General features: G+C 40.3%; 1 protein-coding gene across 2 annotated transcripts in view; it reads left to right on the top strand.

Moving 5' to 3' along the window:
• The window catches only part of LOC116563550 (cytochrome P450 7B1), a 190,813-nt gene that overhangs the window by 91 nt on the left and 173,487 nt on the right, over positions 1-17,235 (top strand). Inside the window, exon 1 of one of the 2 annotated variants that reach the window (XM_032296206.1) lies at positions 226-512. The exons of the other annotated variant lie outside the window; for it this stretch is intronic. Within the exon in view, the coding sequence (XP_032152097.1) occupies positions 394-512 (119 nt within the window). The 5' untranslated portion in view covers positions 226-393. Of the gene's footprint in view, positions 1-225; positions 513-17,235 lie in introns of those variants that run through there. 2 annotated transcript variants of the gene reach the window in all.

Here is a 17,235-nt window from a genome sequence, read left to right as displayed (position 1 = left end):
GCTCCCGTCCACCTAAGAATCGAAATCCCCTCCTCTAAGCCTTCAGGGCTGGTTCTCGGGAAATCCTCTTTCCCCTTCTTCCCCCTTCCTTGGCCTTTCTTCCTGCCCGGAAGGATCAAAGGCGCTACTTTCCAAAAGCTGCCGGGTCGGAAGCGGTGGGGAACGGGGCGGTGCACGTGGGTGGAGGATAGGCGGGGAGAGGGGAGTCCACGAACTTTTGTCACTCAGTCCGGAAGACCACGGTGGCAGTCCCTCTGCGCCGCGGGCAGGCCAGCCTCTCCGGCCCTGGCCTAGGGGGCGCTGAGGAGAGAAGCCGCCGGAGGCTGCAGAGTCGCCGACCGCGCCGCTCGCAGGGAGACCCCGGGCTGCCCACCGCGGCCTAGCGCGCGCCGAATGGCAGCAGTGTCAGCGGCCATAGGCCGCTTCTCGCTGGAGCAGTTCGGCCTCTGGAGCCTGGCCCTCGCCGCGGCCCTGCTGCTCCTGGCCCTGTGCCTGCTCCGCGGGCGCACCAGGTAAGCGCCCCGACCGCCCGGCCACGCATGCGCCCTGGGCCCTGGGGCCCGCGCGCGACCCAGATGGCGAAGGGAGTACCCCTCCATGATTTCCAGTGCAAACAGTCAAAACTTGCTGCGGGGCACTGGCTTCCTTTGGGATTGCATGTAATAACAAAGGCTTCTTCTGTCTTTTTCCCACACATACGCATACATATTAAAGCTCTGGGACCGAATTCCATTTGCTGCTCCAGCCTAAGTTGTAGTAAGCCCTAGGTTGGTGGTATGCATTATGCATCACAGACACATTGTGTGCCTTGCCTAGAATTTTATGGATATTTTATGGCCTAGAATTCATAGAGCATTTCTGGAGGGGGATATTCTTGCATTTCATCAGTTAAAAGAGAACTATTTCAAGAAAATGCCAGTGCATGGTATGAACAATAATTCTGGGTGCTTCTCTGCCTCAGTTTACCTCACTGTACCTCACTGTACCTCATTTGGAAAGTGAAATAATAGTGCATGCCTCTTGAGATTACTGTGAGTACTGAGTTAATGGAGAGTATTTATGCAGTTCTGTCATTTTTATAAGGACAAAACAACACACACAATAATGACAAAACCTAGTCGTGTGTAACTTCTTTACCTAATTTGAAATGCAGAAGTAGAAACAGAGAAGTTCAGATAATATCATTCACTTTGAAGTTAATCTGTTTTTCGCTTATTTCTGGATCCTATTTTCATACTGCTCTGGTCTTCATAGCTTTTGAAAACCAAGCGGATGTGTTTTGTTGGATGATAATTGACATACATATGTATATATATTTGTATACATATATATTAATGTATAGATATCTATGTGTGTGTGTGATATAGGTTGTTTCTCAATAGTTTTTGGGAAAATGACACCTTTGCACTGCATACAAATATCTATGGAGATTTCTAGAACGCCTGGGGATGAGTACTCTAGGAGTATTTGCCTTTATTCCCATGTCAGTTTTCAGAGATGTTCCTGGAATGTGGACTCTTCCGGGTTGCTTTTTCCAATGGCTGTGCTTTCGCTTTAGAGCCCAAGATGAGGACTCAGGACACTTGAACTTCAGTGGTATGTGATTCTATGTAGGTTTCACCTTCTGTATTTTCAGGGTCAGTCAAAGCGTGTTAAGATGTACCTCTAGGTAGGTCTTTAAAGAGAGGTGATGAAAGAAGGTTATTGGTTCTATTCCTGCTTTACATGCAGGGTAGAAACAGACAAGTTGACTAGGACAGTATGGATCAGTGAAGACCATTGGTGTGAGAATGTGGAATTTGAGGGACAGGAAGGTGAAAGGGCAAGGTAGGCTTTCTCTCCTAGCATTCTGAGAATAGGCTGATTTTTCTCTGTATCATGAAAAGTTATTTTACTTTGATAATACTGCATTTCAGTTTACAGAAGATAGCTTCATTTGTCCCAGTGCAGGCTCATGTTCCTTATTTCTAGTATTTGGATAATTTAATGCTCTAGGAAAATGCTTTTTCTGACATCACCTCTAAGAACAGAAACCATGGTTAAGAGTCCCTTATATATTGTTACAGAGTTTTTAGAGCTTATTCTAATATGCATGAATATATGTTAATAAAAATAGTGAGAAAATATATTTTGTGTTACACCTTATATTTTCCACTTCACAATACATTTTAGAAACCTTCCTATGTCAGTTTCTAGAAGTCATTATTTGTAATAATTATATAAATATACACCACACAAAAACACACACACACAAAACATGGATATCTTTGAGCTTTTGTGGAAATATTTATATAGGATGGTGGAGTTGTTATCAAAATGTATATGTTCTTTACATTTTAATAGATGTTGCCAAATTACTCTAAGTCTCAATTTATGTTACTACTAATCATCTGTGCAAGTGCCAATCTCTCCACATTCTGCCAATACTGGTATTATAAATCATTTTAATTTTGCCAATCTGATACATAAATAAAGCTTCATTTTTATCCCAAATTTTCATGTATTTACTTTTAAAGGAATTCATATGCTTTAAAAGAAAATAATTGTTTCTTCAATAATTTATTTTTCTATTGGGTTCTTTTTCTATATAATCAGCAAAGACTCTTATGTAAATAGGAATTTTCATTCTCTTTTATACCAGCTGCAATTATTTTTACTATTGTAATTTGCATTTGTTTAAGAGTTTCTGGATATATGTCCTTGCTTAGAAAGCCCTTCTAGTTCCTAACATGATAAAAATATTCAGCACAGTTTTCCATCATCACATTGAGGATTTTTATACATACATAGCTTACATTTTTATTCTCATTCCATTTTCATCTTTTGAACAATTATGGCTGAAAAGTTTGTAATATTGCATAGTATAGGAATGCGGATGTTCCAAAGTAAAAATTTAAATATTACCTACAAAAATGGTAAAAATAAAATAAAATAATTAAAAATCGGTAAAAATCAATTCAGAGGTCATTTGTTGCCTTCAGACACTTATCAATTCTACCTTTTTTGGTGATAGGACTTTGATTTCCTTTTGCAAAATTATCTTTACCTTGTTGGATGTTATCTGGTGAGACTGTCAATCACAGAAGCCATTGCAGTACTTGTCAGGAGAGATGATAGTGGCTTTGCCTAGGGTTGGGACTGTGGGGTTGATGGAACATGGTTAGAAACAGGTTATATTTTTGACAGCAGAATCAACAGAATTTACTAATGGGTTGAACATAATGTGTGAGGAAGATGGGAATCAACAATGAAGCTTAAAAGTTTTATGTTCCTTTTTTTGGTTTCTGTTTTTTGTCTGATTATTTAGTGAACAGTAATGTCATTTCCTTAGATAGGAAAGGTTTGGGGGGATTGAGGAGATCAATAATTCTGTTATGCGTATGTTAAATAGGCAGTGAGGTATGTGCTTTTGGGGCTCAGGGGAGAGGTCCAGGCAGGACTTTCACATTTGAAAGTCACAAATGTGCAGAGGACATCAAAGCATGAGCAAGTTGAGATCACCTGATGAAAGGGCTTAATGGAGAAGAGGAGGGTCTGGGCCACTCTCCTTATGGAAACTGTGGAGGAAGATGAAAGTTTTTTCACACCCCTTCCAGTCAGTTCCTACCCCTGAGTTCTGAGTCAGTTTTGCCACCTGTTTAGTTTGGCATACACTTGAACAGAAAATAACTTTACTCTCAGCTGTCCACATCCTTTCCTTATATTTTGTTATAAGAAAAGGGGAAGAAACAGGGAAAATATCCACTAATAATGACAGCCTGGTTTTCTCATTCCCTGGGCAGTGGTAATGCTGTGAGGGATCTAGAGCACAAAGGATTTGCTTGAGAGTAATTAAGTAATTAGAAACAGAAATAATTGACTTATGTGATACGGTGATGTCAACAAATCAACATTTCAAAACAACTCTTATCCACATATCCTTAACGTCTTAGAACTCAAAAAAATCATTAAATTCTTACTTTGACTAAAACTTAACAGCATTTTAATCTTATTTCTTACCAATTACAGCATGGGGGGGTATAATGATATGCATATCGAGTAAGAGGGCTGAAAGAGAGAAAAAAACTCATACTACTTTTTTTTTTTTTTGGTCCAAATAGCAACTAAGAGGAAAGAATCTCTGGTTAGTGCCAAGGAAACCCAGTGTGCAAGCTGACTGTCCTCTAAGCTTTCAAATAGAAATAGCCCATGATATTCTGGTATTCTGAACTTTACCTCATGCCCTCAATTATAAATCGCAAGATCATTCCTTCTTCCGGGCAGTGCTTTGGTCAGAAATGGGGACTTGACAATAGTTAAAAAGATCAGTGTTACTCAAAGTACAGGCCTGACTGGTACAAGTCACAAATAGATAAATACAAAGCCTGAGAGTAAACATTCAGAAAGTTTTAGTCCAATTTAGCAGAACAATTTTAAGTCTGTTCAATCTAATAATTAAGAAAAATGCTTTTGGGTTTGTATCATTTTTAACATTTTATTTTATGAATCATTTTTCTTAATTTACCAAGGTATCAGTCCTTTACAGATGCAAATTAAAACAAATACCAAGAAAACCAGTCCTTCATCAACAGCTAGTTTGAGAAGCACCACAGATATTTTGCCCATTTTTAAAAAAATACGTCATTTTCTTATTGTTGAATTTTAAGAGTTCTTTGTATATTTTGGATGTTTTGAACATACTGTCTCCTAGCCTTTGGCTTGTATCTTTAGTCTCTTAACAGTGTCCTTGCAGAATAGAAGTTTTAAATTTTAATCAAGTCCAACTTCTCATTTTTTTAATGGATCCTCCTTTTGGTGTTGTATGTAAGGAGTTACTGCCATACTTTTTAACTTTTTTTCTTCAAGTGTTTTCCTGTTTTGTATTGATCTTCTTGTTAGCAACTGTGGTTTTATACTATTCGATTAGCCTACTGTAGAAAATAAGGTGTCTTGCTTAAAGTTACAGTTTCCATCTAAGAATCCAGATGATGTTAAGTGAGGACTTACTGTATAGAGTAATTTTTTGCACTTTACATCCATTTTTTAAATTTTGAGACAGTCTTACTCTGTCACCCAGGCTGGAGTGCATTGGTGTGATCTCAGCTCACCACAACCGCTGCCTCCTGAGTTCAAGCGATTCTCCGGCCTCAGCCTCCCGAGTAGCTAGGATTACAGGCACATACTACCACACCCAGCTATATGTTTTATTTTTAGCAGAGACAGGGTTTCACCATGTTGGCCAGGCTTGTCTTGAACTCCTGACCTCAAGTGATGCACCCACCTTGGCATTCCAAAGTGCTAGAATTATAGGCATGAGCCACTGAGCCCAGCCATAAACTCATTATTTATTTATTTAATTATTTATTTATTTATTTGTAAACCTAAACTGCTCTAAGGAAAAAAAAAGTTTATTTTAAAACAAAAATATGTATGATTTATAACCATACATCTCAAAAATTTGCTGTGCTCATGACTACTTTTTATGTCAATCATGAGAAATTTTGAGAATATTCCACTGTGTAAGTAAAAAGCTACTCATCCATATCCAGGGTCTTGATAAGGCAATAAAAGTCCCAGTGTTTTACTTTCTCACTTATAATTTATACCTATTCCAAAGTGGGATCTTCCCTCTAACTACAAGCAGGCCTTTGCACTCAGAAGGTGACTGTGGGTAGGCCCTCCACTTCTTCAATGCAGTGGTTCTTAAATGTGGGTGACTTTCCCCTCCCCTCACCCAGAGGATATTTGATAATATCTGAGGATGTTTGTTATTTTCATGGAAGGGGAGGGTGTGCAACGAGCATCCAATAGATAAAAGCAAGGAATTCTGCTAAATATTCTACTACAAAGGACAGCACCCAGTGCAAGGGATCATCCAGTCCCAAATTTCCAAGTTGAGAAACCCTACTTCAGTGTAACCCACAATGCCATGATAACCCACTGCCTTTGCAGGTGGTGAATCACCATTCTAGATGTTTGAAGAAATCCACATCTCCATTTGGGGACACAAGCGAACCTGAACTAGGTAAGAAAAGTTTCAACAAGAAAAAGATCTCAAAGACTGAACTCAGAAGAGGAAGCCTCAGCACATGACATTTCTCAGATTATCTCAGAGAGAATCCTTCCTTCGGTGTGATTCAAAAGATCCATGAACTGTGGTGACCACTGAGCAGTCCATGGAACCTAGCTGATTCACCTTTGTCAACTAGAAAATGGACAGCTACTAAATAGATGTGAGAATCAAAGCACGTGAAAAATGCAAACACATTTTGAAAAGTGTGAGGTCCTATTGACACAAACAAGCAATAAACAAATCTTCTCTGAATAACATTAAGCCTGGAAGACCCCAAATCCTGTCATTTCTAATTTCCAATGCTTGACCTTCTGGGCCAACACCATACACTACATTTGGGATCCGTGTTCTTTCCTTATCATGATCAGTTAAGCCAAATGATAAGGAAAGTTCACTTCCACCTAAAGGCAAGCTTGAAAATCAATAGGAATAAGGCATCCAAAGCACCCTAGGAGATTACATTTAAAATACTGAAAGGAGAAAGTCTGAAACTCATTTACTCTGAGGTATGAGTGTCCAGTGAGAAAAGTTGAAAGCTCTTTGCCCCAAGATCAATGCGTTTTAGTAGGAATCAAAGGCTAAAGCTAAGGGAAAGGCATGCTTATCTACATGAGAGAGGAGTACTTTGAAAGATAATATGCTTTTTATTCTTTAAACCGTGTTATCTATTTTCAACTTTACATAAGGCCACTTTGCCTGCCTAAATCATGAATTAATCAAAACGTTTGACTATCGCTGTTATTTCTGCAATGTGCCCAAGAGTAAGTTCGTACAATATCTGATGTTAGTAGAAATCAAAATCTTAGACTCACCTAAGAAGAATCTATTTTTTAAAATGATGCTGTTATGGGTTGAACCATGTCCCCTGAAAACTCATATGTTGAAGTCCTAACCCCTAGTACCTCAGAATGTGATCAGAATTGGAAATAGCATCATTACAGATATAATTAGTTAAGATGTGGTCATATTTGCAGTAAGGTGGACCCCTAAAATAATATAACTAGTATCTATATAAAAAGGGGAAATGTAGACACAGACACAAACACAGGGAGAATTCTATGTGAAGATAAAGGCAGAATTCAGGGTTAGGCTTCCACAAGCCACGATATAACATCACCAAAGACTGGCAAGAGGCATGGAACAGAATCTGTCAACCCACAGAAGAAAGCAACCCAGTAAACACCTTAATCTCAGACTTCTAGCCTCCACAATATGAGACAATAAATTTCTATTGGTTATGCCACCCATTGTGTGGTACTTTGTTAGAGCAGCCCTAACAAACTATTACAGGTGCCCATCAAGCAAAAGCTGCAATAAGGTCATTATTAACATCAGAAGGTGTGGTAGGGAGTATAATGGCCCTCAAGTATTCATGTCCTAATCCTTGAAGCCTGTGAATTTGGGTCATGTCAAAAGGGATTTTGCAGATGTGATTTGAATTAAGAATCTTGAGATGATTACATTGTCCTGGATTATCAACACGGCCCAAGGTAATCACAAGAGTTCTTATAAGAAGGGAGTGGGAATGTCAGCCTACTAATGAGATTGGAGATGCCATGCTGCTGTCTTTGAAGATGGGCGAAGGGTCCATGACCTAGGTCTTGGTGGCCTCCAGAAGCTGGAAAAGTCAAAGAAATTAATTCTTTGTGAGAGTCCCCAAAAGGGATACAGCCCTTGCTCACACTTTGACATCAGCCCAATAGGACTTCTGATCTCCAGACTATAAGAGAGTAAATTCTCTGTTAAGCCACTGGATTAGTGGTAATGTTATAGTAACATTAGAAACTAATATAAATCTCTGTTAAGCCACTAGATTAGTGGTAATTTGTTATAGTAACATTAGAAACTAATATAGACTTGTGGTACCTGGAAGTGGTGTGCTGCTATAACAAATACCTCAAAATTTAGAATTTGCTTTGGAATTGGGCAATGGGCAGATGCTAAAAAAATTCTCAGGAGAATGGTCGAAAACTATATTTACTGGAACAAATGGTTAATAGAAATATGGATGGCAACGACCCCCTTAGTAAGAGGTCAAAAAGAATTAAGTAAAGGGTATGGTAAAGAACATATCTTTAAAAATACCTAATTCATCAAAAATAAACAGTAGAAATAGGAATGTTAAAGGCACTGTGATATAAATTAGAGTCCAAAATATCACCAAAAACTGGGCAAAGGCATGGAGCAGAATCTCTCTCTCAACCCACAGAAGGCTTACATGAAATGAGAAATTGAGGAATATGTTATTGGAAAATGCAATAAAAGAGATCCTTATATAAATAGTTGTAGAAATCCTAGGTGTATTGTATCCTAGAGTTATGCAGTAAACAAAACTTGTAAAAGAACTTAGATATTTAGCTGAGGAGGCCGGGCGCAGTGGCTCAGGCCTGTAATCTCAGCACTTTGGGAGGCCGAGGCGGGTGGATCACGAGGCCAAGAGATCGAGACCATCCTGGTCAACACGGTGAAACCCTGTCTCTACTAAAACTACAAAAAATTAGCTAGGCATGGTGGCGCGTGCCTGTAATCCCAGCTACTCAGGAGGCTGAGGCAGGAGAATTGCCTGAACCTAGGAGGCGGAGGTTGCGGTGAGCCGAGATCACGCCATTGCACTCCAGCCTGGGTAACAAAAGCGAAACTCCGTCTCAAAAAAAAAAAAAAGAAAAGATATTTAGCTGAGGAGATTTTCAAGCAAAGTGTTGAAAGATTAGCTTATTTTTTTTCTCACTATTTATAATAAAATATGAAAGGAAAGAGATTGATTAAGGGAAGAACTGTTAGGCAAAAAGGAACCAGGAATTGATGATTTGGGAAATCATCCATCTATCAATATTGCAAAAGGCACTAACATTAGGAGACTTACTGCCAGGGAACAGTGCTCAGCAGAGAAAGCTAAGGGCGTGGCTGGACAGCTTTTGCTAGCGATGGGAAGAATCAGAAAACCAGATCACTCCATCACACATACTCATTCATTTGTACTGAGTATTTAATCAATCATTGAAAAGATTAGGAAATAATCTTTTCAATGACTAATGGTTACCATCAGCCATCTCTGAAGAAGGCAGGAATAGAGATGGGATTATTCAGGAAAGATCTGGGGAAAAATCTCTCATGAGTGAATGAATCTCTGTGACACACATGGGAGGCCCACAGAGTTCTTTGGAATTTTTGCCCCAAGATGAACCATACGCAGATCCTTGCAAATACCTGATTGTGATTATTTAGATGATGAGATCTGGAACTCTTAAACAGATGAGACTTTGACTTTGAGTTGATACTGTAAATGGGTTAAGACTTTTGGGCTATTTGGGATGGAGTTAATGTATTTTTTTTTTTTTATGTAGGATTGACATGAATTTTGAGGGTTCAGAGGGAAGACTTCGTAAGGCAGAATACGTGATTAAGTTAATATGAGGAGATTATCCTAAGCCACCTATGTGGGCCCTGTGTAATCACAACTGTCCTCATAAGAGAGAGGCAAAAGTGTCACAGTGGGAGCAAGAGGTTTGAATTTAGGTGGCACCTAGAAACTGAAAGAGGCAAGGAAATGTATTCTCCCCTAGATTGTCCAGAAGGAATACAGCCCTGACAATACCTGGAATTTAGCTCAATAAGGTCTACTTTGGGTCTCATGTCCAGAATTATAAGTTAAAAACAAAATCTGTTATCACCCCTTCTCCATCATGTTTTCTGTAAATACTTTCCCCTCTTCATTATAAATCTTTTAATTCTGGTTTAAGTGTCTTATTTAAAAAAGATATTATTTAATCCATTTTTATTTATTTAAAAGAATTTAAACATCTTATTTTTTTTCCCATTTATTTATTTTATTGCATTTTAGGTTTTGGGGTACATGTGAAGAACATGCAAAATTGTTGCATAGGAACACACGTGGCAGTGTGATTTGCTGCCTTCCTCCCCATCACCTACATCTGGCATTTCTCCCCTTGCTATCTCTCCCCAGCTCCCCACCCCCCACCGTCCCTCCCCTATTTACCCGCAACTGACACCAGTGTGTAGTGCTCCCCTCCCTGTGTCCATGTGTTCTCATTGTTCAACACCCGCCTATGAGTGAGAACATGCGGTGTTTGATCTTCTGCTCTTCTGCCAGTTTGCTGAGAATGATGGTTTCCAGGTTCATCCATGTCCCTACAAAGGACCCAAACTCATCGTTTTTGATGGCTGCATAATATTCCATGGTGTATATGTGCCACATTTTCCCTATCCAGTCTATCGTCGATGGGCATTTGGGTTGGTTCCACGTCTTTGCTATTGTAAACAGTGCTGCAATGAACATTCGTGTACACGTGTCCTTATAGTAGAACGATTTGTAATCCTTTGGATATATACCCAGTAATGGGATTGCTGGGTCAAATGGAATTTCTATTTCTAGGTCCTTGAGGAATCGCCACACTGTCTTCCACAATGGTTGAACTAATTTACACTCCCACCAACAGTGCAAAAGTGTTCCTATTTCTCCACATCCTCTCCAGCATCTGTTGTCTCCAGATTTTTTAATGTTCGCCATTCTTACCGGCCTGAGATGGTATCTCAATGTAGTTTTGATTTGCATTTCTCTGATGACCAGTGATGATGAGCATTTTTTCATATGTTTGTTGGCCTCACGTATGTCTTCTTTTGTAAAGTGTCTGTTCATATCCTTTGCCCACTTTTGAATGGGCTTGTTAGTTTTTTTCCTGTAAAACTGCTTTAGTTCTTTGTAAATTTTGGATATCAGCCCTTTGTCTGATGGGTAAACTGCAAAAATTTTTTCCCAATCTGTTGGTTGCCGATTCACTCTAATGATTGTTTCTTTTGCTGTGCAGAAGCTGTGGAGTTTGATTAGGTCCCATTTGTCTATTTTGGCTTTTGTTGTCAATGCTTTTGGTGTTTTGGTCATGAAGTCCTTGCCTACACCTACGTCCTGAATGGTTTTGCCTAGATTTTCTTCTAGGGTTTTTATGGTGTTAGGTCTTATGTTTAAGTCTTTAATGCATCTGGAGTTAATTTTAGTGTAAGGTGTCAGGAAGGGGTCCAGTTTCTGCTTTCTGCACATGGCTAGCCAGCTTTCCCAACACCATTTATTGAACAGGGAATCCTTTCCCCATTGCTTGTTTTTGTCTGGTTTGTCAAAGATCAGGTGGTTGTAGATATGTTGTGTTGCCTCCGAGACCTCTGTTCTGTTCCATTGGTCTATATCTCTGTTTTGGTACCAGTACCATGCTGTTTTGATTACTGTAGCCTTGTAGTATAGTTTGAAGTCTGGTAGTGTGATGCCCCCCGCTTTGTTCTTTTTGCTTAGAATTGCCTGGCTATGCGGGCTCTCTTTTGGTTCCTTATGAAGTTTAAGGTGGTTTTTTCCAGTTCTGCGAAGAAGGTCATTGGTAGCTTGATGGGGATAGCATTGAATCTGTAACTTACTTTGGGCAGTATGGCCATTTTCACGATATTGATTCTTCCTAACCATGAACATGGAATGTTTCTCCATCTGTTTGTGTCCTCTCTTATTTCGTTGAGCAGTGGCTTGTAGTTCTCCTTGAAGAGGTCCTTTACATTCCTTGTTAGTTGTATTCCTAGGTATTTTATTCTCTTTGTGGCAATTGTGAATGGAAGTTTGTTCTTGATTTGGCTCTCTTTAAGTCTGTTATTGGTGTATAGGAATGCATGTGATTTTTGCACATTGATTTTGTATCCTGAGACTTTGCTGAACTTGCTTATCAGTTTCAGGAGGTTTGGGGCTGAGACGATGGGGTCTTCTAGATATACAATCATGGCGTCTGCAAATAGAGACAATTTGACTTCCTCCTTTCCTATTTGAATGCCCTTTATTTCTTTTTCTTGCCTGATTGCTCTGGCTAGAACTTCTAATACTATATTGAATAGCAGTGGTGAGAGCGGGCATCCTTGTCTGGTGCCACATTTCAAGGGCAATGCTTCCAGTTTTTGCCCATTCAGTATGATATTGGCTGTTGGTTTGTCATAAATAGCTTTTATTATTTTGAGATATGTTCCATTGATACCTAGCTTATTGAGTGTTTTTAGCATAAAGGGCTGTTGAATTTTGTCAAAGGCCTTCTCTGCATCAATTGAGATAATCATGTGGTTTTTGTCTTTGGTTCTGTTTATGTGGTGAATTACGTTTATAGACTTGCGTATGTTGAACCAGCCTTGCATCCCCGGGATGAAGCCTACTTGATCATGGTGGATAAGCTTTTTGATGTGCTGTTGCAATCGGCTTGTCAGTATTTTATTGAAGATTTTTGCATCTATGTTCATCATGGATATTGGCCTGTAGTTTTCTTTTCTTGTTGATTCTCTGCCGGGTTTTGGAATCAGGATGATGTTGCTGTCATAAAATGATTTGGGAAGAATTTCCTTTTTTTGTATTGTTTGGAATAGTTTCAGAAGAAATGGTACCAGCTCCTCTTTGTATGTCTGGTAGAATTCAGCTGTGAACCCATCTGGACCTGGGCTTTTTTTGGGTGGTAAGCTCTTAATTGCTGCCTCAAATTCAGACCTCATTATGGGTCTGTTCAGGGTTTCGGCTTCTTCCTGGTTTAGTCTTGGCAGGAGGCAAGTGTCCAGGAATTTATCCATTTCTTCCAGGTTTATTAGTTTGTGTGCATAGAGTTGTTTGTAATAATCTCTGATGATGGTTTGAATTTCTGTGGATTCTGTGGTGATATCCCCTTTATCGTTTTTTATTGCATCAATTTGGTTATTCTCTCTTTTCTTTTTTATTAATCTGGCTAGTGGTCTGTCTATTTTGTTGATCTTTTCAAAAAACCAGCTCCTGGATTTATTGATTTTTTGAAGGGTTTTTTTGTGTCTCTATCTCCTTCAGTTCTGCTCTGATCTTAGCTATTTCTTGTCTTCTGCTAGACTTTGAGTTTTTTTGATCTTGCTCCCCTAACTCTTTCAGTTTTGACGATAGGGTGTCAATTTTTGATCTCTCCTTGCTTCTCATGTGGGCACTTATTGCTATATATTTTCCTCTAGAGACTGCTTTAAATGTGTCCCAGAGATTCTGGTATGTTGTGTCTTCATACTCGTTGGTTTCAAAGAACATCTTTATTTCTGCCTTCATTTCATCGTTTATCCAGTCAACATTCAAGAGCAAGTTGTTCAGTTTCCATGAAGCTGTGCGGTTCTGAGTTAGTTTTTGAATTCTGAGTTCTAACTTGATTGCACTGTGGTCTGAGAGACTGTTTGTTATGATTTCCGTTCTTTTGCATTTGCTGAGGAGTGATTTACTCCCAATTATGTGGTCAATTTTAGAGTAGGTGTGATGTGGTGCTGAGAAGAATGTATATTCTGTGGCTTTGGGGTGGAGAGTTCTGTAAATGTCTATTAGGTTTGCTTGGTCCAGGTCTGAGTTCAAGTCCTGGATATCCTTGTTAATTTTCTGTCTGGTTGATCTGTCTAATGTTGACAATGGGGTGTTAAAGTCTCCCACTATTATTGTGTGGGAGTCTATGTCTCTTTGTAAGTCATTAAGAACTTGCCTTATGTATCTGGGTGCTCCTGTATTGGGTGCATATATATTTAGGATCGTTAGCTCTTCTTGTTGCATTGATCCTTTTACCATTATGTAATGTCCCTCTTTGTCTCTTATGATCTTTGTTGCTTTAAAGTCTAATTTATCAGAGATGAGAATTGCAACTCCTGCTTTTTTTTGCTCTCCATTTGCTTGGTAAATCTTCCTCCATCCCTTTATTTTGAGCCTTTGTGTATCCTTGCATGTGAGATGGGTTTCCTGGATACAGCACACCGATGGGTTTTGTCTTTTTATCCAATTTGCCAGTCTGTGTCTTTTGATTGGGGCATTTAGTCCATTTACATTTAGGGTTAATATTGTTATGTGTGAATTTGATACTGCCATTTTGGTGCTAGCTGGCTGTTTTGCCCTTTAGTTGAGCTGGTACTTGTTGTTCCTTTATATGTGTAGAGCCTCTTTCAGGAGCTCTTGTAGAGCTGGCCTGGTGGTGACGAAATCTCTGAGTACTTGCATGTTCCCAAAGGATTTTATTTTTCCTTCACTTATGAAGCTTAGTTTGGCTGGATAGGAGATTCTGGGTTGAAAGTTCTTTTCTTTAAGGATGTTGAATATTGGCCCCCATTCTCTTCTGGCTTGTAGGGTTTCTGCTGAGAGATCTGCTGTGAGTCTGATGGGCTTCCCTTTATGGGTAACCCGACCTTTCTCTCTGGCTGCCCTTAGTATTTTCTCCTTCATTTCGACCCTGGTGAATCTGACGATTATGTGCCTTGCGGTTGCTCTTCTTGAGGAATATCTTTGTGGTGTTCTCTGTATTTCCTGGACTTGAATGTTTGCCTGCCTTGCTAGGTTGGGGAAGTTTTCCTGGATAATATCCTGAAGAGTATTTTCCAGCTTGGATTCATTCTCTTCGTCGCATTCGGGTACGCCTATCAAACGTAGATTAGGTCTTTTCACATGTCCCACATTTCTTGGAGACTTTGTTCATTCCTTTTTACCCTTTTTTATCCAGTCTTGCCTTCCCATTTTATTTCATTTAGTTGATCTTCGACCTCTGATATCCTTTCTTCTGCTTGGTCCATTCGGCTGTTGATACTTGTGCATGCTTCACGAAGTTCTCGTGTTGCGTTTTTCAGCTCCATCAATTCACTTATATTCCTTTCTATTTTGTCCATTCTTGTTAGCATTTCGTCAAATCTTTTTTCAAGGTTCTTAGTTTCTTTGCATTTGGTTAGAACATGTTCTTTAAGTTCACAGAAGTTTCTTACTACCTACCTTCTGAAGTCTGATTCTGTCATTTCATCACACTCGTTCTCCATCCAACCTTGTTCCCTTGCTGGTGAGGAGTTGTGATCCCTTTTAGGAGGAGAGGTGTTCTGGTTTCGGGTGTTTTCATCCTTTTTGCGCTGGTTTCTTCCCATCTTTAAGGATTTATCCACCTGTCGACTTTGTAGTTGCTGGCTTTCAGATTGGGTCTCAAATCTTTCAGATTGACGTTCTGTTTGTTGATGATGAGGTTATTTCTGTTTCTTTGTTTTCCTTCTGACCGTCTGGCCCCCCTGCTGTAGGTCTGCTGAGGTTCACTCCAGGCACTGCTTGCCTGGGGTTCACCTGCAGCAGCTGCTGAACAGCAAGGGTTATTACCAGTTTTCTTCTTCTGCTATCTTTGTCCCAGAAGGATACCCGCCTAGTGTCAATCTGATCTCTCTTTTATGAGGTGTCTTTTTGGATATATAGGGGTCAGGGAGCTGCTTGAGGAGATGGTCTCTTCTTTATAGGAGCTCAAATGGTGAGCTGCGAGCTCTGTTGTTGTTCATTCAGAGCTGCTGGGCAGGTACTTTTAGGTCTGCTGCAGCAGAACTCATAAACTGCTTTTTGTTCCCAGGTGCTCTGTCCCAGGGATTTAGGGCTTTATTTATGAGTTTCCGTTATGCTGCCACCTTCTTTTTTTTTTTTTTTTCCTTCAGACCTGCCCAGCCCAGCAAGGAGGCAGCCTAGTCACTGTCGGCCTATAGCAGCTTTGCTGAGCTGCTGTGGGCTCCGCCCCGCTGCCGAGTGAACTTCCCTGCAGTCCTGTTTATATGGGTGTATTTAGAACTGCTTTGGCGATGGTGGCCCGCCTCTGTTGGGGTGGAGTCTCTGCTGTGGCGGGTTGCCTTGGCAACGGCGGGCTGCCTCAGCAATGGCGGGTTGCCTTGGCAACGGCGGGCTGCCTCGGTAATGGCGGACGCCCTTCCCCCACAGAGCTGGACCGTCCCGAGTTCAGCTGCGCTTGCTGTGAAAGTCTCAATCCAGAGTTTCTGGTTGCTGTTCTTTTGCGGGGGTGGGGCCAGCCGAGCCTGATCGCCTGGCTCCCTGCCTCAGAGCCTTTTTTAAGTTGGTGTTCCAGTCGCCTGTTGAAGAGGCGCCGGGGTCTGTTTGTTTTCCCCTGCGGCCACTCACTGCGCTGGCTTAAACAGCGGCACTGAGATTTGTGGCGCTTTTTTTTCTTTTTTTTTTGCCCTGGAGTCTACTGTCCTGGTTCTCTGCTCAGTCCCCTTTTTGAACCAGCGTATGGGCGACTTCCCGTGGCTCCAATCGCCAGCCTAAAGGGCCCCCGGACCGGTGTATTTTGTACGGAGAGCCGCGGCTCCGGGGCGCCGACAAAGCAGCCGCGCGGGGCAAAGCGGCGGCGCTGGCCGGCACAGCCGCGCTGGCGACCGTGGAGCACCTCTGCCGGGGAATTTCCTAGTCTGTGGGCAATAAAAACACGGCGTCCACTCACCCTCTGCGCTTTCACTGGGAGCTGCAATCCTGAGCTGTTCCTAAACGGCCATCTTGGATCCAACCTACATCTTATTTTTTTAATTGTTTCAGAAAAACTAATTTTTTTTTCATTTGGTAGGGATTGAGGAAGTAGGGAAAGAATGGAGACATCTTTGTTTTCATGTTTGTCTTTTGCAATGCAGACTGTTTTTATATGTAATCTTCAACAATAATTTGGGAAGTGGGTATCTATACCTAAGTCTATTAATAATACACATTGATTTAAAAATATATCTAATTATTGGACAAAAGTTTGTTACTAATGACGTGTTATAGATGAACTGTGTTTCCCAGCACATCTAGTTCTAAGTCAGAAGTCTTCTAAGGGAAGATCTACACATAAGGCTGTACTTCCAAAAGAAATGATCATTTAAAACACTTTAAAAATTTTTCTCAAACTTTTATTTTAAATAAAATATTAAAATAAAAATGTAAATTTATTCTCTCTGTTTTGTAAAAGAAATACATATTTATTTATATCAACTTCAAGATACATGTAAGCATAACAAAGAAAAGTAAAACCACTCCACAAAAATACGTCACCTAGATATAACCACTGGTAAACGTCTTACAGAGAATTTGGATTCCAGAAATGGCAAAGTTGCTTGAACCAACCTAACAGTTCCACAGAAAACAAAATATGAAATGAACAACCAACCAATTTATACTTGCTGAAGAACAAGCAAAAGAAGGTAGATATCAGAGGGGAGACCACCCTTAAAGAACATACCCATACTGAGTGAGGTCCAGGGCAGATGGCATTGCCCCTGAGGGCACTTCCTATCAGCATGGTGGGGGCAGCTGGAACTAAAGCAAAAATCTACAATATTATTAGCACGGAGCGTCAGACTTTGGGGCTACTGAAGTGGCTGGCAATCAAAGA

Source organism: Sapajus apella, unplaced genomic scaffold (genome assembly GCF_009761245.1).
Source record: "Sapajus apella isolate SASKATOON/1434 unplaced genomic scaffold, GSC_monkey_1.0 scaffold35, whole genome shotgun sequence".
Classification (NCBI taxonomy): domain Eukaryota; kingdom Metazoa; phylum Chordata; class Mammalia; order Primates; family Cebidae; genus Sapajus; species Sapajus apella.
This window is presented reverse-complemented; position numbering and strand designations above follow the sequence as displayed.